General features: G+C 46.6%; 1 protein-coding gene across 1 annotated transcript in view; it reads right to left on the reverse strand.

Annotated features, from left to right (window-relative positions):
* Positions 1-25242, reverse strand: part of LOC311244181 (putative chitinase 10) — a gene marked incomplete at both ends in the record, with an annotated part of 77420 nt that overhangs the window by 44511 nt on the left and 7667 nt on the right. The window contains 13 exons of the mRNA XM_084333588.1: positions 452-656; positions 841-951; positions 1498-1630; positions 1897-2013; positions 3218-3400; positions 3516-3639; positions 9729-9853; positions 12342-12507; positions 12825-12881; positions 15613-15817; positions 15952-16062; positions 16617-16749; positions 17025-17141. Of these exons, the coding sequence (XP_084189714.1) occupies positions 452-656; positions 841-951; positions 1498-1630; positions 1897-2013; positions 3218-3400; positions 3516-3639; positions 9729-9853; positions 12342-12507; positions 12825-12881; positions 15613-15817; positions 15952-16062; positions 16617-16749; positions 17025-17141 (1787 nt within the window). The remainder of the gene's footprint in view (positions 1-451; positions 657-840; positions 952-1497; positions 1631-1896; positions 2014-3217; positions 3401-3515; positions 3640-9728; positions 9854-12341; positions 12508-12824; positions 12882-15612; positions 15818-15951; positions 16063-16616; positions 16750-17024; positions 17142-25242) is intronic.

Below are 25242 nucleotides of genomic sequence, written 5' to 3' on the forward strand. Positions count from 1 at the left end.
GGGGCCACCCGCACTAAACTGGCCATATGCATGTTCATCATCATCATTAGGTGGCTTCTTCGTTCCGAAGGTTGCCTATCACTCTCCACCTGGCGGGATGCAATCGCCATTGCAATTTCAAGGACTCAGATGAGTCACCAAGGTCGGCGTGACTGTTTTGAATAGGAAAACTGAAAAAAAAATAAGAAAAAAGGATCTAAACCGGAGAAATATCTGGGTTGGCGCTCAATCGCTGGATTTGAAACCCGAGAAATATGGGGTTTGGCGCAGAAAGAGGAATCGTGAGAAACATGCAAACACTGATGTTATTGTTGCAAGATAAGAGTTTACATAACTTGTACTGGTGTACATGAGTGATACAGGGGTGCGTTTACTGTATGGGTCTGAGTCTGATATTATCTGTACAGTTCACCTAGATGACTAGATGATACTACCAGCGTATACAACTCACCTAGTCTTCAGTCCATTAAAAGCCTTGTAGAGAACATCGTCATTCCACTCATAGGTGACCAGTTCATTGGCGTGGTTGATTATAGAGAAGGCATAGATCAGATGTGTGCAGAGGTTGGGATCAACGTTGGCAGGCAGGTATTTTCCAGCCCCAGTCCGGTACTGAGACCAGTTGGTGAAATAACACACCAGTTTGGTAGATGACACTGATAAAAGCAGGAATGAATAGAAGAGTTTCATTCCCAAATGAATCACATTAAAAACCACAACAAACCACACAATGCAATAAATACAAATAGGTTATTACAACTATTACATGACTGAACACCTTTGTTTATAAAATAGGGACATTTTTATAGCCATCAACCTTCCCCCCACAGAAGCGCCTACCAGGAGCAGTGGTGTTGGTGATGGTAGTAGTGGTGGCAATATTTGGGTGCTCCGGGTCCTTAGTTGTGACTACTGGTGGCCGGGTGGTCATGGGTGGAGGAGGTGACAAATCTGTCAAGACAGCATGTGTTAATTAAGTTAGTTAATTTAATTAAACACTGGAAAGAAATTATCTCATTAAGTGTTTCAGTTTATGTGTTAAAGGAACACTCCAACTTATTTGCTATCTCCCCCTGAGTCAGACATGAAGATTGTTATCAGTTTAATTGTGTGCTCAGTAGCCCCAGGGATAGGTCCAGGTGCATGCTGGCCTAGCTTAACACAAGGACCGGAAGCAGTAGGGAACAGCTAGCCTAGCTCCATCAAAAGTGAAGAAATACAACTATCCAACAACTCCAAAACTAACGTAGAGATAAAATTGATAGCAATCTTCTTGTCTGACCCTGGGGTTAGATGGAAAATAAGTTGGAGTGATCCTATAAAGGTGCAATCAGTGAGATGTTTGATTGATTGGCATGAGGATCACGTAGACCATGTACAATTGTTTAGAATAAGCACATAGTCTTCACTGTCCTCGTTCCAAATAATTGGAAATCTTACAGTGTACCTTTAACCTTTATATTATGAATCAAGTGTTGAGATTTAATTTATTTTCACCTGAAGCCAGAAGAGAGCGCAGGTGGCCGATGAGGGGGTAGTTGCCCTCTCCACAGAACTGTCCAGCAAAGTCATCCTGGTCCAGAGACCAGATGATGGCACCTCCAAACTTGTTGTCCTTCAGATATTGTACCTATGGAATAATAGTTGGCACCACAACAACCATTTTCAACCCTCTCAATTGCCATTAGTTTGGGGTAATTGGACAAAGCAGAGAGATATACTGTGTTTCTGATATACTTCATCAGTTAGTTAGTTTTCCATTATTTCTTCAACAAAATGTACAATGCTTGGTTGCAGCAAAGTGACTTGAAAGCTTGCCTCTGAAACCTTTTCTCTTTTTAATCTCTCTGAAAGATTGGAATATAAGACTGATATCACCGATATGTTGTAAATTACCTTGATTTCATAGCTTTTCTTGTTGTCAAATCCGACCCACTCATTTCCTTTTGTGGCATAGGGCACCATTTGCTCATCAGTCCAGTGGAGATTGGCTCCTTGAAGGAAGGTGCAAATCTGTTGAGAATATACAGTGACTCTTAAACGTGGTCCATGAGGTATGGGGATATAATGCATATTCATGAGTAATTTATCTCAACTTAGATTTCATTGAACCTAACTTTTAATATTGTCACAACTTCAGTCAGTCTTTAATACGTTCTTTGTTTAAGCATTATTATACTCATTAGATCACGCCTAGGGGTGGTTGTTAGGCCCGACGTGCAGCGGAGGGTCGTTAGACCCCCCCTAGGCGTGATCTAATGAGTATAACACACGACTTCAAGTGATGTAATGCTTTTATACAATGGCCGAATTCACCCAACCTTATGGCTATACTCAATAAACACACAGTAATTGAAGCATAATGGAGATTTATTCACAAAACCATCCACAGAGAAAGTAGATCCAATAGTAGATCCAATCTATGGCGGACTCATTCAGACTCATTAAAAAATATATATATAAGTAACTCGGTTGTGGGAGGGATCTGGGGTCATGTGGAGTGTGTTATACGAAATAACAACGACTAACTTGACAGTTTCAGCCAATCAGAATCAAGATATTTGCATGCCATTGTATAATTGCTGATATTAACTCTCCTGTCATTTCAGACCTGGACACTCTCTCCTGCATCACCTGCTGATCACATTCACCTGCCCTGTTCCCCTGACACACACACACACCTGCCCCTTATTAGCTAACCAGCCCTTCTGTAGTTAGACCTGTTCATTTATCTTGCTCCCTGCCAGATTGTCTTACCTAGCTATCCAGCGTTTTGCTATTCTGATTCATCCTGCCTGTTTCTGCTATTGACCCTCCCTGTTGGATTTTCGACTTCTTCTTATATTTACCCCTGCTTACTCTTTACACTTTCCCTGCCTTCCCCCTAACTGGATTTGTTTGCTACATGGACTGATATACTATGGTATTGGCCCCTGATTACTCATTAACTGTTTCTCAATTCACATCTGAACTGTCACTGTGTCGTTGCTGCTGGGTTCTTGTCTGCCATACTGTGGGCCGTTACAAATATGGTGTTGCATAGAATTCCTTCCCACATTCATCGAAGATGCTCCAGTTTTTAGCTCATGTCATGACAATGAGATGCTATATGAGATTAAAACCACAATCCTGAGGCAGCTCCACGAGCACTGTTGCCCATTACAGTCACCCCCAAAAAAGGTCTCTGTGCATCTTCACTGTCTCATCATTCACTGACCTCATAGTACGACAAGGATCCAGCTTCTCCAGTATAGGGTCCAGCGGAGGCGGGTCCACTGGCTGGTGCTCCGATGCCATTGGCCGCTGAAGAAGTGCGGAATGTGCGTCCATAGGTTGCAAAACCCATCATGAGCTTCTCAACAGGAGCCCCCTGGTCTCTCCAGTACTTCATAGCAAAGTCCTGTAAGGGAAATATAAAACGATGAATGCGTTGCTATAATAAAGAATGAATCGGTCATCGGGCGTCTCGTGACGATATGGAACGATCATCTCTGATGTGGAAGTTCTTCACTCACCACATTGTAGTAGATGTTCTCTCCCACATCTGAAGAGCTATTGTACAGAGGACTGTTGTGGCCAGTGAATGGGTCCCAGGCTCCATGGAAGTCATAGGTCATGACATTTATAATGTCTAAGTACCTGGTACACAAACACACAAACACACAGTGACACAAACACAGACTGGTTGATGACATATTGTACTATATTAAAACCTATAAGTATTCATACATGCTATAGAGATTTACTACATAAATGCTGTAGTGTTTTATAGTATTCCTGTGTTGTTGTTTTTTCACATCTATATAATTGTATCAACACAATATTACAGTGAAATGCTATGTTTCTGTAGTGGTTACTATAATTTTACAACAGTTCATTTTCATATGCTGTATGTGTTTTATAGTATTCCTGTGTTTTTAAAATGGTCATATCTATAGCATTTTAACACTGAACTATTAGAGTGATTCGCCATAGTATTTTTGTAGTGGAATATTATAGAAATATATGGTGACTGACTATTATATACTATATTATTTTGGTTTTACCATAGAAATTATATGTAGTGGTTCCCTATAGCATTTCTACAGTAACCGGTAAAACAAATTAAAAAAATAACATAAAAAATGTAATAATAATAAAAGAAAACAACAGGAATACTATACTTTTACAGTTCATTTTAACAGTTATATATTCGTATCTGGCTTATCGCGTCCCGCTCTTAAAGCCTATCGAGATACCCCTTATCTCCTGTACCTATTGTACTCCATCACGAAAACAACTTGTACACCCACACCTGACCGGGTCCCGCCTCTATGGAGGCGTAGCCTATAAGACCATGACCATGGTCACCAACACACCCTTCCTCTATTTTCGTTCCATCATATTGGATGCAGTGCACCGTATGTAACTAGTAGTATGAAAAGATTAGAGAAATTGCGTAATGTTGAAAGCTTACCAGAGGTTTGCTTGCCCCTGGCATCTTCGGAGCATGTTTCAGCGACACATTGGGCCTGTGCTGATGTTTCCTCGGCTGACGGCGGCTTGTACAAAGGTAAGGCCTGTGTCATTAGGCATCAATGTCGGTATTGGTAATGTTTCGGCGCCAGGGCCGGGGTGGCTTGGTGATCGTTCCACTGCAGTGGACGTTTTCCTGGCAATCCTGGAGCACGCTGCTAACGCTAATGCTACTACTGCTACTTCTGCTAATGCTAACGTTGATGCTGAAATGGGTCGTTGTTCTAATAATCCCCACCGCGGATACCGCTTTTCCCTCTTCTTACCAGCTTCATTGATGAAGGTCAGTCGGTTGTTGATGTGGGGGGTTTCGCTGAGTCCTATTTACCTTTTTTACAAGTAAACGGGCTAACAACAGGGTGCAGGCCGGGTGTACCGTGGCTACGTAGCCAGGTAGCTTTGTTCCTGTGCCCCGGCGGGGATGAACGACGTCCCACCCGGCCGATGCTTGATAGCGAATCGGCTCGGAGGGTGGCAGTATGGACGGATGAGTTGTATACTGCTACAGGATGGTATTTAGCGGCGGCCAGTGTTATGGCTCAGCTGGCTAGTTTCCTATCCACATTGGCGTCGGGTAGTAGGACTTTGGGTCCAGCCGACATTGTAACATGGTTCATGGTGTTATGGAGATCTTGACTCAGTCGCAAGCTATAACTGCGGGGAGGATTAGGATGCTATCAACGTTGGTTGTTAGGCATGTTTGGTTGGAGCAATCTCCTCTTGGGGAAGAGGATAGGTTTTCTCTCCTCACGACTCCTTTTTCCACAGATAGTCTTTTTGGGCATTCTGTGGAGGCGCAGGCGGTTGTTGATCTGGGTCCTACACCGCCTCACGCTGTGCAGCCAGAGGTGGGAGCACGGTCTCGTCAACGACTGTGGCGAGATCCTCGACAGGCGGCCATGTTTCCCCCGCCAGTGGTGCCCTGGGTGGAGAGTCAACAGGGTCCCACAAGGCCGACAGCCTTGGCGGCCAAGGGATCGGCCATTTTGGGTGAATTCGAGTTTGGTAAAACAAGCCGTCGTTACTTTGCCGCGAGCAGCCCGCTCCCCGTTCAATCCTCTCTCTGTTACCCACGGAAGCGGGGCTCTGATCGTTCTCCTTTGGCTGCGGGCCGCGAACCTTCCTTGAAGCGTATGCGGCCCCATTCTTCACTTCTCATGGGGACAGGGGCTGACACCCAGTTGATGGCTGAGCCTGGGTCTGTCCGTGAGAATGTTCCATCGCGTGGTTCCTGCACCACACGTTGTGTGTTGGATGAGCCTGGTGTTACAGCTGCCACTAGCTACAGTGGTCAGCAGGGGGACTCGAGGCCTCTTCTGTTGAATGCACAGCAAGGGTTACCCCGGCCTCGCCTTCGCCAGGCGGGGTATCGCGCTGATGCCTCCCACTCCCGTCACAGCGGCAGTGGTCTGCAAAGGAGAGGCGAGCGTGATTTGGGTGGTAGCAATATCACTGCAGGGCTTCGGCGTGTAGGAGCCCATGGGGTCCTCATGCCTTGCGTGTCTAGCTGCGGAACAACTCCTCAGCATGCGCTAGAGGGGTGTTCAGGGGGGGTGTGTGTGTCAACCAGTTTGATAACAGCTTCTCCCGTATCAAACCGGCCCTTTCTGTCGGGGTCCCCCCTTGGGTGCGTTGCACAGCGGGAGGGACCGGGCCAACTATCTACTGTTCCTTGCGGCCCAGCGTCAGTTGACGGTGGGTGCGCTGTAGGATTATTTTCACATATGGCGACAAGAATGCCATCTTGTGGGGTGGATGGCGAGAACGTTGAGGCAGGGGCTTATGTTGCACTTCGCACAACCCCACCCTCCGTTCTCAGGTTTGGTGCCGACCCTATTGTCAGGGTCAGACGCAGTGACAGCCCTGGCCGACGAGATCCAATCTCTGTTGGCGAAGCAGGCCGTCGTTGTGGTTCCGAGAGAGGACGCAATGTCAGGCGTCTACTCCCGTTATTTTCTGATACCCAAGAAAACAGGGGGGGTCAGACCTATACTGGATCTGTCCGCGTTCAATCGGTTGATTGTAGCGAGACCGTTCAGAATGTTGACGTCAAACTCCTTCTGCTTGCTGTCAGAAGGGGAGACTGGTTCACCTCCATAGACCTGAAGGATGCGTATTTTCACATCCCCATTTACCCTCCTCACAGGAAGTTCCTACGGTTCCTGTTTCAGGGCGTAGCGTACGAGTACCAGAGGATGCCGTTCGGTTATTCTCTGGCTCCCCGCACATTCACCAAGTGCGTGGCGACTGCGCTGGAGCCTTTACGTCGTGGGGGGTTACGAGTTCTATTCTATCTCGACGACATTCTACTCCTCAGTCGTTCGGAGGAGGTTGCCAGGTCTCATACCAGGCTGGTGGTGGAATTCCTCACCAGCCTAGGTTTTGCTGTGAATTGGAAGAAGAGTACCCCTCTTCCCAGTCAACAGGTGGAGTACTTGGGCTTGACGTTGAGGTCAAGGCCCATGATTGCAACCCTCTTGGAGCAGCGCCAGGTGTCTATCCGTCGCGCGCTCGGGGGTTTCCGTCTGGGAGGGACGGTCACGGCGCTGCAAGTGATGCGTCTGCTCGGCATTATGGCATCTGCTCACGCGGTGGTTCCTCTTGGCCTCCTCTTCATGAGGAGGATACAGAGGTGGTTTCTCTCTATGAGAATAGATCCGGTGAGGGACAAAGAGAAACGGTTGACGGTTCCTTTGTCGATATGGGGAGATCTCGCCCACTGGAGGAGGCTGGGTATCCTCACCATTGGGGTCCCCATAGGCAGCAGACGCTCACACGTCACGGTCTTCACCGACGCCTCTCTCACGGGTTGGGGAGGGACGTGTCGGACCCACGCAGTGGGGGGCAGCTGGACGGGGGTTCATGCTGGCCCAGCTACCCCGCATATCAATGTGTTGGAGTTGAAGGCGGTCCTCCTGGTCCTCAAACGGTTCGACCACCTGGTGGTAGGCGAACACGTTTTGGTCAGGACAGACAGTATGGCGGCAGCGGCGTATATCAACAGGTAGGGTGGGACTCGTTCCATCCGCCTGCTCCGGGCGGCGGTCGAACTTTGGCTATGGGCATCCCGCAGGCTGCGCAGTCTTAGGGCGCTCCACATTCCTGGTACATAGAATATGGGGGCGGATATGATGTCTCGGGGCGGTCCTCATTATGACAAGTGGGAACTCCGCCCCGACATAGTCAGACAGATCTGGGATCGGTTCGGAGGGGCCTCTGTAGATCTGTTTGCGTGCCGACGCTCTCAAAAGTGCCCCTTGTGGTTCTCGCTCAGTCGAGCAGATCATCCCCCCTTGGGTGTGGATGCCTTCTCGACCTTTCCATGGCCGCCCGGTCTTCTGTACGCCTTTCCTCCTGTACAGCTGTTGAGTCAGCTGTTGGAGCGGATACGGAGGGAGCGCAGGACGGTGATCCTGGTCGCGCCGGACCGGGGCACGTCAGTGTGGTTCCCGGTCTTGATCCAGCTTCTGGTCGCTCCTCCTTGGGTCATTCCTTGGTCGGCGACGGCCCTCTCACAGCACGACGGGTCACTGTTCCAGTATCCGATGTTGGGCCAACGGCTGTTGGTGTGGCTGGTGGGAGGGTGAGTCTGGAGAGGATGGACCCTTCGGTGGTTGATACCATCCGGAGTGCACATGCTCCCTCCACTGTCGCGCTTTACGCGGGCAGATGGCGTGCATTCCAAGAGTGGTGTAAGGCGGGGGGCTGGGACCCAGTCTCCTGCCCCCTGGATGCTGTCCTGAGTTATCTCCAGTCTCTTCTTGGTAGACTGTCGGCTTCGACGGTGAGGGTATATGCGGCGGCTATATCCTCCTATCATGAGGGAATTGAGGGAACTGTTTTGTTCAGCCACCCTCTTGTGAAGCGTTTCCTGCTTGGCGCTCGACGCGTTAAGCCGGTGCAACGCTCCTTGGCTCCGACTTGGGATCTTCAATTGGTCCTCGGTCGGTTGTCCTTGGCCCCGTTTGAGCCGCTCGAGCAGGCGCCGTTGGAACGGCTGTCTTTCAAGACCGCGTTCCTGCTGGCTGTCACTTCCGCTAAACGCGTGGGTGAGCTCTGTGCTCTCTCGGTACGTCCAGAGTGCCTGTCTTTTCGGGCCGATTGCGGTGCCACTCTGCGACCTAATCCTGCTTTCATGCCTAAGAATATCCGGAGTTCCGCTCCCGGGATATTGTGGTTCAGGCGTTTCGTCCTCCTCCTCACACTAGTGAGTTAGATGCAGGCTTTCACCTGTCATGTCCGGTCCGTGCTTTGGGAATTTACCTCAGCCGTACTCAGGACCTCAGGGTTACCGATCAGCTTTTTGTCTGTTACGGTGGTTCTCGTGCCGGTAAGGCACTGTCGAAACAGCGCCTGTCCCATTGGTTGTGCGAGGGCATTGCCCTCTGCTACACATTGGCTGGGCAGGATCCCCCTGGGGGCATCAGGGCGCACTCCACTCCTGGGTGGGGCCTCGGTGGAGGACATCTGTGCTGCAGCTTCATGGTCCTCCCCGGGCCCCTTTGTAAGGTTTAACCTCATGGACATGACCGGGGGTTCTGTCTCCCAGGCGGTTCTGGGGTCTGTGGCCTTTCCTGCTTCCCGTCCTTTGGTAGGGTAGCAGGAGTGTGTGGGTATGGGCCACAGTGTGTTAGGTCACACGTGGTTCCGCCTGTGCTGTGTGTTCAAGGGGTTCTAGTTCCCTCTTGCTCGCACTCAGGTGGAGTTGACTGCGCCCCCCCTTCATTAGGAAGGATGGGGTGACAGGGCTCCCCGAACCCCTTGATGTGGGCTTACGGGTCCTCAGGGGGTACATCTGTTGGGCCTCGCGTCCACTCTAACACATATCTCGATAGGCTTTAAGAGCGGGACGCGATAAGCCAGATACGAATATATAACGATAGGTTATGTATATAACCTAGTTATATGAGTACTGGCTGAGCGTCCCGCTCTTAAGCGGCCCTGAGTTCCCTTTTGAGGGATCTTTTACTGGAACGGGATTTTGGCGAGGAAGGGTGTGTTGGTGACCATGGTCATGGTCTTATAGGCTACGCCTCCATAGAGGCGGGACCCGGTCAGGTGTGGGTGTACAAGTTGTTTTCGTGATGGAGTACAATAGGTACAGGAGATAAGGGGTATCTCGATAGGCTTTAAGAGCGGTACGCTCAGCCAATACTCATATAACTAGGTTATATACATAATCTATCGTTCATTTTCATATGGGTTGAACTCACTTTGAAACCTCAGCGACCTCATATCCGTTGTCAATAGTTCCCTTCCCAGCAGCCACTGCAGCTGTGAGCAGCAGCCTTGGTTTATTGGTGTCTGCAGCTTCTTTTTCAAAGGCAGCAATTAATTCCTAAATTCAAAAACACAATTGGAGATGACAATAATGTGTCCTGTATTTTATTAATAATAATAACTAGACAATTCCGTGGGGGAAATTGTGAAAGTGTGGGTGATGCCTGTGCACCGCTGGCCAACGGGAGAGGGTCTCTCGCAAGTCTCTATGACAAATGGTTGTTATAGGTGGTTGCTAGGGTGTTTCTAGGTGGCTACTAAGGTGTACTAGGTGGTTGCTAGTGTATTTCTAGGTGGTTACTAAGGTGTACTAGGTGGTTTCTAGGGTGTTTCTAGGTGGTTGCTAGGGTGTTTCTAGGTGGTTGCTAGGGTGTTATAGGTGGTTGCTAGGGTGTTTCTAGGTGGTTGCTAGGGTGTTGCTGGGGTGTCTAATATAAGGTATTTAGTTAAATGGTTAACCCATTGTATAGAGGTCATGGCTAACATCCACCAATGAATGTAGAAGTCAGTACTGAGTTTATTGACACCTCCCTTAAGTCTCATGCACATGCACATGCAGGTGTCAATCAACTCAGTACAATTCAAATCCTAACTGACACAAATCCATCCCCAATGCATTTCAATGAGGCTGCGCTTCCTTCACTCTCACCATAATTAAAGCAAAACGATAAGAGATGAATCTTATTTTTTTTAATATGAGCACTTGAGGAACTTCATGAAGGGTTGTGTGCAATATTGTGTAATTCCGTCGACAATTGTGGCCCATGTGGCGATCGGAAGACAAGGGAAGGAACGGTGAAATTACAGATTTCAGCTAGAGTGGAGAGTCCATTAGTGTGTATGTGGAGCATGACTGTCAAAGAAATGGGCATAAGTTGAGATAGAAATGTCCAATTCCATTTATCTAAAATATTTATATTTTCTTTAATCAGCGAGGGCACAGTCGTGGCATGGTTTTGGTGTGTTGTTTTTATATCTAGGTCCAAAAGTGAGATCACTGTCGCAATTTACAAAAGGTGATGGTAAAACAAAAAAATTCTGTTTCTACACTCTAGTTATTTACATTACGCCATTCATTCCTATGGACCAGAATTGCCTGTTTAGAGTCAAGTTGTACCCAAACGGTGCGGTGAAACTTTCCAAAAAGTTATAGCAACTCGAGTTGGACCAAGCCGGTCATTTTGATATCTTACACTTGTATCTTACACTCGAATCCTGCATCACCGAACTCCAAACTTGGATGACTCACAACTTCCTCAAACTGAACAGTGACAAGACTGAACTTCTCATCATTGGCACCAAAACCACCCTCACCAGATCCGGACCCATCACACTCACCATCAACGACTCCACCATCACCCCCTCCCCCCTAGTCCGAAACCTTGGTGTCCTCCTTGACCCCACCCTCTCTTTTGACCCCCACGTCCGCTCCATCGTAAAAATCCGTTACTGCCTCTCCCCCCCCGCTGCTGAATCCCTCATTCACGCCTTCATCCCCTCCCGCCTGGACTACTGCAACTCCCTCCTCACTGGTATCACCTCCCGCTCCCTCCATAAACTGCAAATGGTCCAAAATTCAGCTGCCCGCCTCCTCACTAACACCCGGTCCCGCGAACACATCACTCCTGTCCTCACTCCTGTCCTCCTCTTAATTGTGGTCCATTGTAGCTCAATGGGTAGCGGTTAGAGGGCACTAACACTGCCAAGATCAGGAGTTTGACCCACACTGAGGCCCCGTTTAGACGGAAACGCTAGCAGGTGAATCTGCAAAAATATTTTTTCGGATGTGCCTTTCGTTTATACGGAAACTGCGTTTTTACGGGGTGAAACCGCAAAAAAGTGAGACTAGCTTCCAGGGTGGAATTCCTAGAAACGCAAAAGCTTTGCGCTCTCGTCTAAACTGTTAAACCGTATAAATCTGTTAAAACGATGACGAAAGGGTTGTCACGGCTCTGGTCGCGCGTACTGCTTACGTCACAGGTAGCAGGTATGCGCCAGTAGCCGAGACGTAAACAAAGCAAGTATGTCTGACTATATCAACGGAGATCACCTGAAGGCTACATTGGCAGTACTTTTAACCCTTTCACTGCCACACGACAGAAGGTTAACCCTTTACTATCACACAACCGGCTGTCGTGTGGCAGTGAAAGGGTTAAATACACAAGAATCTGTCCCGCGGCGTGAGTGGACCCACTGTCTGCGAGTGACTCTGCTTTGGTCCAATCACATTCCCCATCCACAGTCTGCGAATCAGAGGCAGAGTAGGGCGGGTCTTCACAGCACGTCATGTGACATATGCGCCAATCGTGTGACAGCGGGGCTCCGTCGTTACAGCGTCGTCTGCACAGAGAATTCCACCCCAAAACGCTTGTCTAAACGTAAAATTAAAAGTGAAACCACAAGATGACTTTTGCGGTTTCTGTTCACAAAACGCTTGTCTAAACGTAGCCTGAAACATGTATAGTCATTCCATTGTACATTTCTTTTTTTTGTCTTTGTACTAGAAAGGCGTCAAATGCAGTCCCAACTTCAATTCCCAAACCGACCTTGCAGAGCAGGGTGAATCTCTTCTTGTCCTCCGGAGGGCTTCCTCTTGCTCCAGGGTATTCCCAGTCCAGGTCCAGTCCATCGAAACCATGTGTTCTCAGGAAACTGATAGAGGACTGGATGAACGTCTGGCGGTTGGCAAGGGATGAAACCATGATGGTGAATCTATGAAGATAGCAAACAAGAAACATCTGCCATGATGTTTTTGACATCAAGATAAACACAATGTTCCCAATGTGATCCAATAGCCTCAACATTGTGGAATCTCTTTTATATGTTAGGCATTCAGCAGATGCTCTCCTTCATAGTGACTTACTACAAGTGCAATGTTAAGCTGAGATTCTTGTATCACTGACACAGCTTGTACCCAACATGAGGAGTACTGAGGGAAGATCGACAGTGTCTAAATAACCTCAGAGTACATAACTAAACACAATGATATGTACATACATACATACAGAGTGGGGGGAGGGTATACTCACTGGGCAGATCCGAAATTCCAGCCACCAACAGCCAACAGCGTTTTTAGCTCAGGATTGCTGTAAAAGAGATGCACACAATTCTCTGAGTCCCTGATGTATTGTTTTTGTTATGCTTTATTACTATTTAAAGGTGCTATAGATAACATTGAGCCACTTGATGTCCCTACCAGCATGTCTCATGTAGCAGCAAGTTTATGAAATTAGGTGCATTCCATGTGGGGAAATTGGAAGTAGGGAAGGGATACATTCGTGCAACATGTAAATAATAACATTCATTTTGGACCTGACAAAATCTTTAAAATGATAAATTCATAAATCAAAAATGTCTTGGGGGGGGGGGGGGCAATACTTGATTCTGCACCTTTCTAAACGCTCTGTGAACGTTTTTTTTGTTTTTTTTTATGATTAGTCTACATAAACATTTGATCTATAGCACCTTTAACCTGTTAAACTGCAGCCCTATTTTCAGAAAATCTGCCTAAAAGTACATGCCCAAGTAAATGGAAGATTGCTCCACTTCTATTCTATCTATCTATCTATCTATCTATCTATCTATCTATCTATCTATCTATCTATCTATCTATCTATCTATCTATCTATCTATCTATCTATCTATCTATCTATCTATCTATCTATCTATCTATCTATCTATCTATCTATCTATCTATCTATCTATCTATCTATCTATCTATCTATCTATCTATCTATCTATCTATCTATCTATCTATCTATCTATCTATCTATCTATCTATCTATCTATCTATCTATCTATCTATCTATCTATCTATCTATCTATCTATCTATCTATCTATCTATCTATCTATCTATCTATCTATCTATCTATCTATCTATCTATCTATCTATCTATCTATCTATCTATCTATCTATCTATCTATCTATCTATCTATCTATCTATCTATCTATCTATCTATCTATCTATCTATCTATCTATCTATCTATCTATCTATCTATCTATCTATCTATCTATCTATCTATCTATCTATCTATCTATCTATCTATCTATCTATCTATCTATCTATCTATCTATCTATCTATCTATCTATCTATCTATCTATCTATCTATCTATCTATCTATCTATCTATCTATCTATCTATCTATCTATCTATCTATCTATCTATCTATCTATCTATCTATCTATCTATCTATCTATCTATCTATCTATCTATCTATCTATCTATCTATCTATCTATCTATCTATCTATCTATCTATCTATCTATCTATCTATCTATCTATCTATCTATCTATCTATCTATCTATCTATCTATCTATCTATCTATCTATCTATCTATCTATCTATCTATCTATCTATCTATCTATCTATCTATCTATCTATCTATCTATCTATCTATCTATCTATCTATCTATCTATCTATCTATCTATCTATCTATCTATCTATCTATCTATCTATCTATCTATCTATCTATCTATCTATCTATCTATCTATCTATCTATCTATCTATCTATCTATAAGAACTAGAAATATAGGTATCTAGGAACATCTATGGACCTCAGGGAATGTATTCCCAGTGTCCAAAATATTGTGTGTTACTATGATTGAGTAAATTGTGATGAAACAAAGGAGAATATAAATAATAATTTTTCTTTGCATCATTGATGGTAAATAACACTATGCTAACATTGAGTTTGGAGGAATTTCACTGAGCTCATTCAGAACCTTGTTCTCAAGATCAAGTGTACAAAAATCTAAGCAAATGAATAAAGGGGAAATGATTTACAGCGTTTTTTGTATACAGTACTGCATTTTGACATCCAGACACATGCAATTTTAATTATAATGCATTTGAATATAGAATATCGGGCCTATAAATGACCTTATTATGGCCAGAAAATATACATTTTGACTGCTGTTTTGATAGGGTTAGGGTATTTACTCTTGGCTACATTTGAAAAAGTAACACAACATTAATTCATACGGTCTGTAATGTATTGATCATACCCCCCCCAAAGTACAGTTTCCTCCCCCTCATATGTATATATTCTCTTTTAGACAGAATTTTTCAGACGCTGCGGTCATTACATGCGCATGTTTTATGATGGAGTTTCGGTAAAGTACATGTAAAATAGACGTTACCTTTGTTTTAGAGGTACTCCATTTCTCACTTAGAGTCCAAGTGTCTTGAATCAGAACAGGATCTATACATATAATGTTAGGAAACGCACCTTATCGTCCATAATTATCATCCATATAATCCATTTAGTAGTAGTAGTAGTCGTTTTTTCATAATATCCAATAGTTCCCTCTAGGCGATCGCCATTGTCGTCCTGCTCACAGCTGCTCGCAACCTACTAGTAGAGTGAGTTCCTATAGTTGATTTTTGGGGGCTGGGGCCACCCACACTAAACTGGCCATATGCATGTTCATACGGTAGGCGATACTGCCACCTGGCGGGATCCAATCGTCATTGCAATTGCAAGGACTCAGATGAGTCACCAAGGTCGGCGTGACTGTTTTGAATAGGAAAACCAAAAAAATAAAAAATTAAATTATCTAAACCGGAGACATCTCGGGGTTGGCGCTCAATCGCTGGATTTGAAACCCGAGAAATATGGGGTTTGGCGCAGAAAGAGGAATCGTGAAAAACATGCAAACACTGATGTTATTGTTGCAAGATAAGAGTTTACATAACTTGTACTGGTGTACATGAGTGATACAGGGGTGCGTTTACTGTATGGGTCTGAGTCTGATATTATCTGTACAGTTCACCTAGATGACTAGATGATACTACCAGCGTATACAACTCACCTAGTCTTCAGTCCATTAAAAGCCTTGTAGAGAACATCGTCATTCCACTCATAGGTGGCCAGCTCATTGGCGTGGTTGATTATAGAGAAGGCATAGATCAGATGAGTGCAGAGGTTGGGATCAACGTTGGCAGGCAGGTATTTTCCAGCGCCAGTCCGGTACTGAGACCAGTTGGTGAAATAACACACCAATTTGGCAGATGACACTGATAAAAGCAGGAATGAATAGAAGAGTTTAATTCCCAAATGAATCGCATTAAAAACCACAACAAACCACACAATGCAATAAATACAAATAGGTTTTTATAGCCATCAACCTTCCCCCCACAGAAGCGCCTACCAGGAGCAGTGGTGTTGGTGATGGTAGTAGTGGTGGCAATATTTGGGTGCTCCGGGTCCTTAGTTGTGACTACTGGTGGCCGGGTGGTCATGGGTGGAGGAGGTGACAAATCTGTCAAGACAGCATGTGTTAATTAAGTTAGTTAATTTAATTAAACACTGGAAAGAAATTATCTCATTAAGTGTTTCAGTTTATGTGTTAAAGGAACACTCCAACTTATTTGCTATCTCCCCCTGAGTCAGACAAGAAGATTTTTATCAGTTTAATAACAGCTACGTGTGCTCAGTAGCCCCAGGGATAGGTCCAGGTGCATGCTGGCCTAGCTTAACACAAGGACCGGAAGCAGTAGGGAACAGCTAGCCTAGCTCCATCAAAAGTGAAGAAATACAACTATCCAACAACTCCAAAACTAACGTAGAGATACAATTGATAGCAATCTTCTTGTCTGACCCTGGGGTTAGATGGAAAATAAGTTGGAGTGATCCTATAAAGGTGCAATCAGTGAGATGTTTGATTGATTGGCATGAGGATCACGTAGACCATGTACAATTGTTTAGAATAAGCACATAGTCTTCACTGTCCTCGTTCCAAATAATTGGAAATCTTACAGTGTACCTTTAACCTTTATATTATGAATCAAGTGTTGAGATTTAATTTATTTTCACCTGAAGCCAGAAGAGAGCGCAGGTGGCCGATGAGGGGGTAGTTGCCCTGTCCACAGAACTGTCCAGCAAAGTCATCCTGGTCCAGAGACCAGATGATGGCACCTCCAAACTTGTTGTCCTTCAGATATTGTACCTATGGAATAATAGTTGGCACCACAACAACCATTTTCAACCCTCTCAATTCAACCCTGCCATTAGTTTGGGGTAATTGGAGAAAGCAGAGAGATATACTGTGTTTCTGATATACTTCATCAGTTAGTTATTTTTCCATTATTTCTTCAACAAAATGTACAATGCTCGGTTGTAGCAAAGTGACTTGAAAGCTTGCCTCTGAAACCTTTTCTCTTTTTAATCTCTCTGAAAGATTGGAATATAAGACTGATATCACCGATATATGTTGTAAATTACCTTGATTTCATAGCTTTTCTTGTTGTCAAATCCGACCCACTCATTTCCTTTTGTGGCATAGGGCACCATTTGCTCATCAGTCCAGTGGAGATTGGCTCCTTGAAGGAAGGTGCAAATCTGTTGAGAATATACAGTGACTCTTAAACGTGGTCCATGAGGTATGGGGATATATGCATATTCATGTATTAATTTATCTCAACTTAGATTTCATTGAACCTAACTTTTAATATTGTCACAACTTCAGTCAGTCTTTAATACGTTCTTTGTTTAAGCATTATTATACTCATTAGATCACGCCTAGGGGTGGTTGTTAGGCCCGACGTGCAATAAACACACAGTAATTGAAGCATAATGGAGATTTATTCACAAAACCATCCACAGAGAAAGTAGATCCAATAGTAGATCCAATCTATGGCGGACTCATTCAGACTCATTAAAAAAATATATATATAAGTAACTCGGTTGTGGGAGGGATCTGGGGTCATGTGGAGTGTGTTATACGAAATAACAACGGCTAACTTGACAGTTTCAGCCAATCAGAATCAAGATATTTGCATGCCATTGTATAATTGCTGATATTAACTCTCCTGTCATTTCAGACCTGGACACTCTCTCCTGCATCACCTGCTGATCACATTCACCTGCCCTGTAACACTGACACACACACACACCTGCCCCTTATTAGCTAACCAGCCCTTCTGTAGTTAGACCTGTTCATTTATCTTGCTCCCTGCCAGATTGTCTTACCTAGCTATCCAGCGTTTTGCTATTCTGATTCATCCTGCCTGTTTCTGCTATTGACCCTCCCTGTTGGATTTTGGACTTCTTCTTATACCTACCCCTGCTTACTCTTTACACTGTCCCTGCCTTCCCCCTAACTGGATTTGTTTGCTACATGGACTACTATGGTATTGACCTCTGATTACTCATTAACTGTTTCTCAGTTCACATCTGAACTGTCACTGTGTCGTTGCTAGGACGCGACCCCGGTCAGACGCCTCTGGTTTTAGCTCCGCAACGATGTACACACTTTTAGCTATTATGTTTGTTTTTTCTACTTTTTTATTTAAAGCAACACTGGCGGGTACGTCATACGACCGTCAGACACTTATGGACCTGAACCCCGGGCTCAAAGAGGAGTTTGGAGACACTTTTGACCTAGAATGGCCAGCAGAAATCAGACGGGAGAATGGCGGCAAGGAAAAGAACAAAGGCTACGGCAGGAGGAGACACAGAGGGAGACGTGGAGGTATTAGACTGAGACTAAAAAGAGCTGCTTACCGCCCAGCAATTCCATCCATCTTTCTGGCGAATGCCCGTTCGTTGGAGGGTAGGATGGATGACCTAAGGGCGAGGGTCCGGTTCCAACGGGAGATGAGAGACATCAACATCATGTGTCTCACGGAGACATGGCTCACGTCGGCGACTCCGGACAAAAGCATCTCTCCCTCGGATGCCTTCACAGTATTACGTGCAGATCGTACCGCTGCCTCAGGAAAGAGCATCGGCGGCGGGGTCTGCCTCCTCACGAACAATTCCTGGGTTAATCCCGAGGGGGTGCATGTTCTCTCGAACTCGTGTTCCACGGACATGGAACATCTTTCTATCCTGTGTCGTCCGTTTCACCTCCCGAGGGAGTTCACCGCGGTCATCATGACCGCCGTATATATTCCCCCACACGCGAATACGGGCAAAGCGCTGGGAGAACTACATGATCACCTCAACAGACACCAGATCAAACATCCAGACGCAGCGATGGTAGTGGCCGGCGATTTCAACCAGGCAAACCTGAAGAAAGTGATGCCGTCCTTTTTTCAGCACATCGCTTGCTCCACCAGAGTGAAAAACACACTCGACCACTGTTATTCCCCGTTCAGAGCCGGCTACAAGGCAGTGGCCGCTCCGCCATTAACGGGGTCCACAAGCTCGAGCGACCACAACTCCATCTTGCTATTTCCGGCATATCAACAGAGATCACGTGACGCCGTCGTGTCACGTGAGACAAAGAAGTGGACCGACGAATCAGAGGCCACGCTCCAGGACGTGTTTACAGATACGGATTGGGATATGTTCAAAGGAAGCTCCAGTGACGTCAGCGAGCTCGCAGACACAGTGGTGAGCTACATTACAACAATAGCCGATGGTATTGTCCCCAGAAAAACGGTGCAGGTTTTCCCAAACCAGAAACCGTGGGTGGACAGCACTATTAGAGCAGCTCTGAACTCTCGTACCACCACCTACAACCTGGGTAGAGAGTCAGGAAACATGGAGGAGTATAAGGCTTCAGTCTATATTCTACGCAAGGCTGTTAAACTTGCTAAGAGGACATATGCTGACAAACTGGAGACACAAATGGCACAAAACGACACAAGAGGATTATGGCAGGGACTGAAGACAATAACTGACTATAAAGTCAGCGCCCCCTCAATGGGGAGCGACGATGCCTCCCTCGCGGACAAGCTCAACATCTTCTACGCTCGGTTTGGTGTAGACAGTGGCGCTGCTGGCTCTCCGGCTAGTGACGTCACTGGCGCGCCGGCTGTTGTGGAGGGGGGGGGGCAACCGCGGGGGGGCGGGGACGCTCTCTCGTTGTCGGAACACAGTGTGAGAAGAGCATTTATGCAGGTGAACACCAGGAAGGCTGCTGGCCCAGATGGCATGACAGGACGCATACTCAAGTCCTGTGCCAACCAGCTGGCCGCAGTGTTCACCGCCATATTTAATCAATCCCTGGCGGAGTCAGTGGTCCCTGCCTGCTTCAAGATGTCTACCATCATCCCTGTACCGAAGAAACCCTCCCCAACATGTCCAAATGACTACAGACCGGTGGCACTCACCTCTGTGGTCATGAAATGTTTCGAGAGGCTGGTCAAGGACCACATTTGTGCCTCCCTCCCCAGTGATATGGACCCTATGCAATTTGCATACAGGACAAACAGGTCCACCGACGACGCGGTCTCCCAGGTACTGCACAGCACCCTCTCGCACCTTGACCGTCAGAAGGGGGGCTATGTGAGACTGTTGTTCATTGACTACAGCTCAGCGTTCAACACCATAGTCCCCACCAGACTGGTGGACAAACTGATCGAGCTAGGTCTGAGCTCCGCCCTGAGCGCCTGGGTACTGGACTTTCTGAGCGAAAGACCCCAGGCGGTCAGGGTGGGGGGTCAGACCTCCAACACCATCACCCTGAGCATCGGGTCCCCCCAGGGCTGTGTTCTGAGCCCCCTGCTGTACTCACTCTACACACACGATTGTGTGGCCAAGTTCAGCTCCAACTCCATAGTGAAGTTCGCAGACGACACGGTGGTGGTGGGGCTGATCTCGGAAAACGACGAGAAGGCCTACCGGGAGGAGGTTGAGGTACTGGAACGCTGGTGCCAGGACAACAGCCTGCTCCTGAACATTGGTAAAACCAAGGAGCTGATCGTGGATTATAGGAGAGGACAGCAGGAGACGCACACACCACTGATGATTAACGGGGCTACCGTGGACAGGGTGAGCAGCTTTAAGTACCTGGGGGTCCACATCTCAGAGGACCTGACATGGTCAACACACATAGACACAGTAGTAAAGAAGGCGAAACAGCGCCTCTACCACCTGAGACAGTTAAGGAAGTTCAGAGTATCGGGGAAGATACTCCAGTCCTTCTACTCAGGAGCTGTAGAGAGCATCCTGACCGGAAACATCACTGCCTGGTATGGAAACAGCACGGCACAGGACAAGAAGGCCCTACAGAGAGTGGTGCGCTCAGCCGAGCGTACCACGGGTATTGCACTACCCCCCCTGCAGGTTCTATACAACAAGAGGTGCAAATCCAGAGCCTGCAGGATAATGAAAGACCCTCACCACCCCAATAACAGCCTGTTTCAGCTGCTGAGGTCAGGCAGACGCCTGCGAACCCCAGCTACTAGGACAGAGCGGCTTAGGCTCAGCTTCTTCCCCCAGGCCATCAGAGCCATGAACAATGAACATTGAGTGCTCAGAACATTGAACTATCCACACACAAGCACACATGAACACACACACGACACGCACGCTGTGCACGCTCACACACGAGCAGCCACTTAACACTTTAACATGAGCGGGCACACACTCATGTCGCACACACGCACACTTATGGCCAAAGGAAAGGACACTTTAAATTAGAAATTAGAATAACAGGAACAGTGTATTGCACTACCAAAGCTAACTAGCATGTCCCATATGCTCTGTAAATAACTATGTACAGATACCGAGATGTCACTCCATGTTACCTGTTACCTGTTTACTGCACAATGTTGTTTTTTCATTTTTAGATTCTATTATATGTGTACCACTGTATTGCACATCGTTGCGGGCAAGACCACCCGCATTTCATTGTATACCTGTATGCCGTGACAATTAAAACTCTTGACTTGACTTGACTTGTTGGGTTCTTGTCTGCCATACTGTGGGCCGTTGCTCCAGTTTTTAGCTCATGTCATTGTTGTGTACTGACGTGCCACACTGTTACGTGGTTACGTCATAGGAGCTGACGCTGTGCGTGCACTCCAGAGAATGGATACTGAGAGGGAGTCGAGTGCGCGGGCACTAGACCGGAGAATGCAAATAAAGACTATTGTTTAAATACTGAGTCGATTATTAAGTGAAGTACTACTTAATATCTAACAATGGCGACGAGGATAAACTCCGAAGTTGAATCTGCATAGAGTTATCACGTTGTTGAGACGAGAACATGGACAACTTGCCGAAGTTTGAATGCTACAATGAGCCAGCTACACTGGGACCAAGGTGGACCAGGTGGCTAATGGCGTTTGAGCTTTACGCTGACGGGAAAGGGTTGATTCTGTCTGTCGGTGTGGACGCCACAGTGAGACAGAGAAGAAGGGCTATGCTCTTACATCATGCAGGTACGGACGTACAAGATGTATTCTCTACACTGCCCGACGGGAGAGGACCGTCGGACTATGCTAAAGCTGTTAAGGCACTAAATGACTACTTTGTGCCGCAGGTAAACACTGCATTTGCGCAGCAAGCTTTCTACCAAGTATCACAGAAACCGGGTGAAACTGTACAGCAGTTTGTGACGAGCCTTCGTCAAGCTGCCAGAGACTGTGCGTTTGCTGCGGACATTAGCAATCAAATAAGAGATGCGGTGCTGAGCAGGTGCATGTCAGACTATGTACAGAGAAAGTTGCTGGAGGAACCACAACTTATGCTGCGCTTTGGAAATAGCGTCACAGTGTGAACGAGTGGAGACTCAAATGGCGGCGATGAAGATGAGTGACGGCGCTGAGGGGAGAGAGACGGTGAACCGTGTCTTCAAGAGGGAGGGACAATCCCAGAAGTGGAAATCATCACCTCGTGGAGATCGTGGAGAAGGAAAAGAGAAATCCAAATCCGACAAAGTGTGCTACAGATGTGGACACAGGGATCATCTGGCCAATGATTCTGCATGCCCAGCAAAAGGACAGACATGCAGGAAGTGTAATGGAAAAGGCCATTATGCGAAAGTCTGTAAATCAAAAGGTAAAGAAAGACAGACTGTGAGATGTGTTGAAACTGAGGACCAGAACACTGGGAACAGAGACTATGCATTTGTGGTTGAGGATGATTCAAATACTGAGAGGGTCACATTTGATGTTGGGGGAGTAGATCTACTTATGCTAATCGATTCAGGTGCATCAAGTAACATTGTAGATGAGAACACATGGGAAATGCTTAAGAGTAAAAAGATTAGCAGGCGGTTAGGTGGTCGAGCGGAGATTGCGCTCGTCACCAGCCCCGGAGCTGAGTTGGATTTGCCTGTTCGAATCCAGCTCACAGCTCCGGGGTTGTCACCAGCTTGGCTGGCCGTCTGCACTGATACGATTGGCTGTATCAGAGGGTGGGAGAAGCTGGCGGGGTGGGTCCGGGTCGTTGTAAACAGCGACTCCTACAGTTCGGTCGGGGCGCCTGCTAAGCGCGGATTGGACGTGAGGGGGATAGTGTGGTCCTCCCACACGCTACGCCCTCTCAATGAGAATCCGCGCTGCCAGGTGAAAAGAAGCGGTGATTGGCTGGACGTGTGTCGGAGGAAGCACGTGGTAGCCTCCACTCTCCCATATGATCTGACTGTGGGGGGTAAAGCGCAGCGACCAGGAAGGGACTGGGAATTGGCATACGACTAACATTGGGATGGGAGAAAATCGGCGGAAAAATGGAGGGGGAAAAAGACCAAAAAAAAAAAAAAAAAGTAAAAAGATTAAATGTGTTTCTACCAAGTCAGCTAACAAACCGCTGTATACATACTCTTCCAAGGTGCCTCTTCCAGTAATGGGTGTATTCAAATGTCATGTTGAGGTGGGAAAGTGTGACACTGAAGCAGAGTTCACTGTAATACAGGGACGGGGGGAGCCACTACTTGGGAGGAAGACTGCTATTGAGCTAGGTGTACTGAGGGTGGGCACAAACATAGCAGCAGTGACAGATGTTAAATCTGAAATACAGAGGCAGTACCCCAAACTGTTTAAAGGTGTTGGTAAACTAAACACAAAGCAAATCAGTTTGCATATTGATGAGAGTGTAACACCAGTGGCACAACCCCTGAGGAGAGTGCCATTTCACCTAAGGGAAGCAGTAGAGAAGAAAGTAAATCAGCTGCTGGACATGGACATTATTGAGAAGGTTGAGGGACCTACAGTACACCGTGGGTGAACCCTGTTGTAGTTTCACCAAAAGCAAATGAGGACGACATCAGGATGTGCTTAGATATGAGAAGAGCTAATGCAGCTATCATCAGGGAGATATCCAATACCCACAGTGGATGAGCTCTTACAGGGAATGAACGGGTCTGTAATTTTCAGTAAACTGGATTTGAAATGGGGATACCACCAATTAGAGCTCACACCAGAGTCCAGAGGTATCACTACGTTTGCAGTACACACAGGTACATACAGGTACAAGAGACTCATATTTGGAGTGTCATCAGCTAGTGAACAGTATCAACATGAGATTGCCACAGCTACAGCGGGCATTGAGGGGGTAGAAAATATCTCCGATGACATAATTGTTCATGCCCCAGATCAGGAGACTCATGAAAAACGACTCCATGCAGTTCTGAAGAGATTAGAGGACTGTGGGCTGACTCTAAACAAAGAAAAGTGTCAGTTTAACATGGACAAGTTGATTTTCATGGGCATGTTACTCTCACAGAAGGGCATAGGCCCCACCACAGAAAGAGTGAGAGCAGTAGCAGAGGCACGAGAGCCTGAGAACGCCTCTGAGACCCGTAGTTTTCTGGGCCTAGCGGGGTATAGTAGCCGTTTTATACCACAGTTTGCTAGCATATCAGAGCCACTGCGGAGGCTGACCAAGAAAGACACAGCTTTCATATTTGGGCCAGAGCAAAAACAGGCATTTAGAACGCTGAAAGAAAAGCTAGCTGAGGCCGGCACTCTGGCATATTTTGACAAAGATGCCCCTACTAAAGTCATAGCGGATGCAGGACCAGTAGGAATAGGAGCAGTCTTAGTACAACAACAGCAGGAGGAAATGGTGCCCATATGTTATGTGAGTAGGAGCCTGACTGATTGTGAAACAAGATATTCACAAACTGAACGAGAAGCTCTCGCCTTAGTTTGGGCGTGCGAGAGGCTGCACCCATAACATATATGGTAAAAAGTTTGACCTAGTGACAGACCACAAGGCTCTGGAGGCCATCTACAGTCCGACCTCTAAGCCATGTGCCCGTATTGAACGGTGGGTGCTGCGGCTCCAACCGTATGAGTTCAGAGTAATCCACATACCTGGAAAGGACAACATTGCAGATCCCCTGTCGCGACTGCTGGGAGAAAGCACGACGGAAACCACAAGCACGGAGCGGAGGAATACGTGCGGTTTGTAGCCACACACGCTACGCCACGAGCACTGACTACCAGAGAGGTAGAGGAAGCCTCTGCAACCGATGAGGAACTCAGTGACCTGAGAAGTGCAATACAGAGTGGATGTTTTGACAAATGCCAAGTGTATGCACGCACTGCATATGAACTGTGTGTAATTGGACAGTTGGTGTTGAGAGGGACATGCATTGTACTGCCACATGCACTCAGAGACAGAGCCCTGGAGTTGGCTCATGAGGGACACTTGGGGGTTGTAGGTACAAAGCAGCACCTCAGGAGTAAAGTGTGGTCGCCAGGTATAGATAAGGCAGCAGAGAAGTATGTGAGGTCATGTCATGGATGCCAAATAGTGTCGA

The sequence above is a fragment of the Notolepis coatsorum genome (assembly GCF_963971535.1).
Source record: "Notolepis coatsorum genome assembly, chromosome: 17".
In the NCBI taxonomy this organism is placed as follows: domain Eukaryota; kingdom Metazoa; phylum Chordata; class Actinopteri; order Aulopiformes; family Paralepididae; genus Notolepis; species Notolepis coatsorum.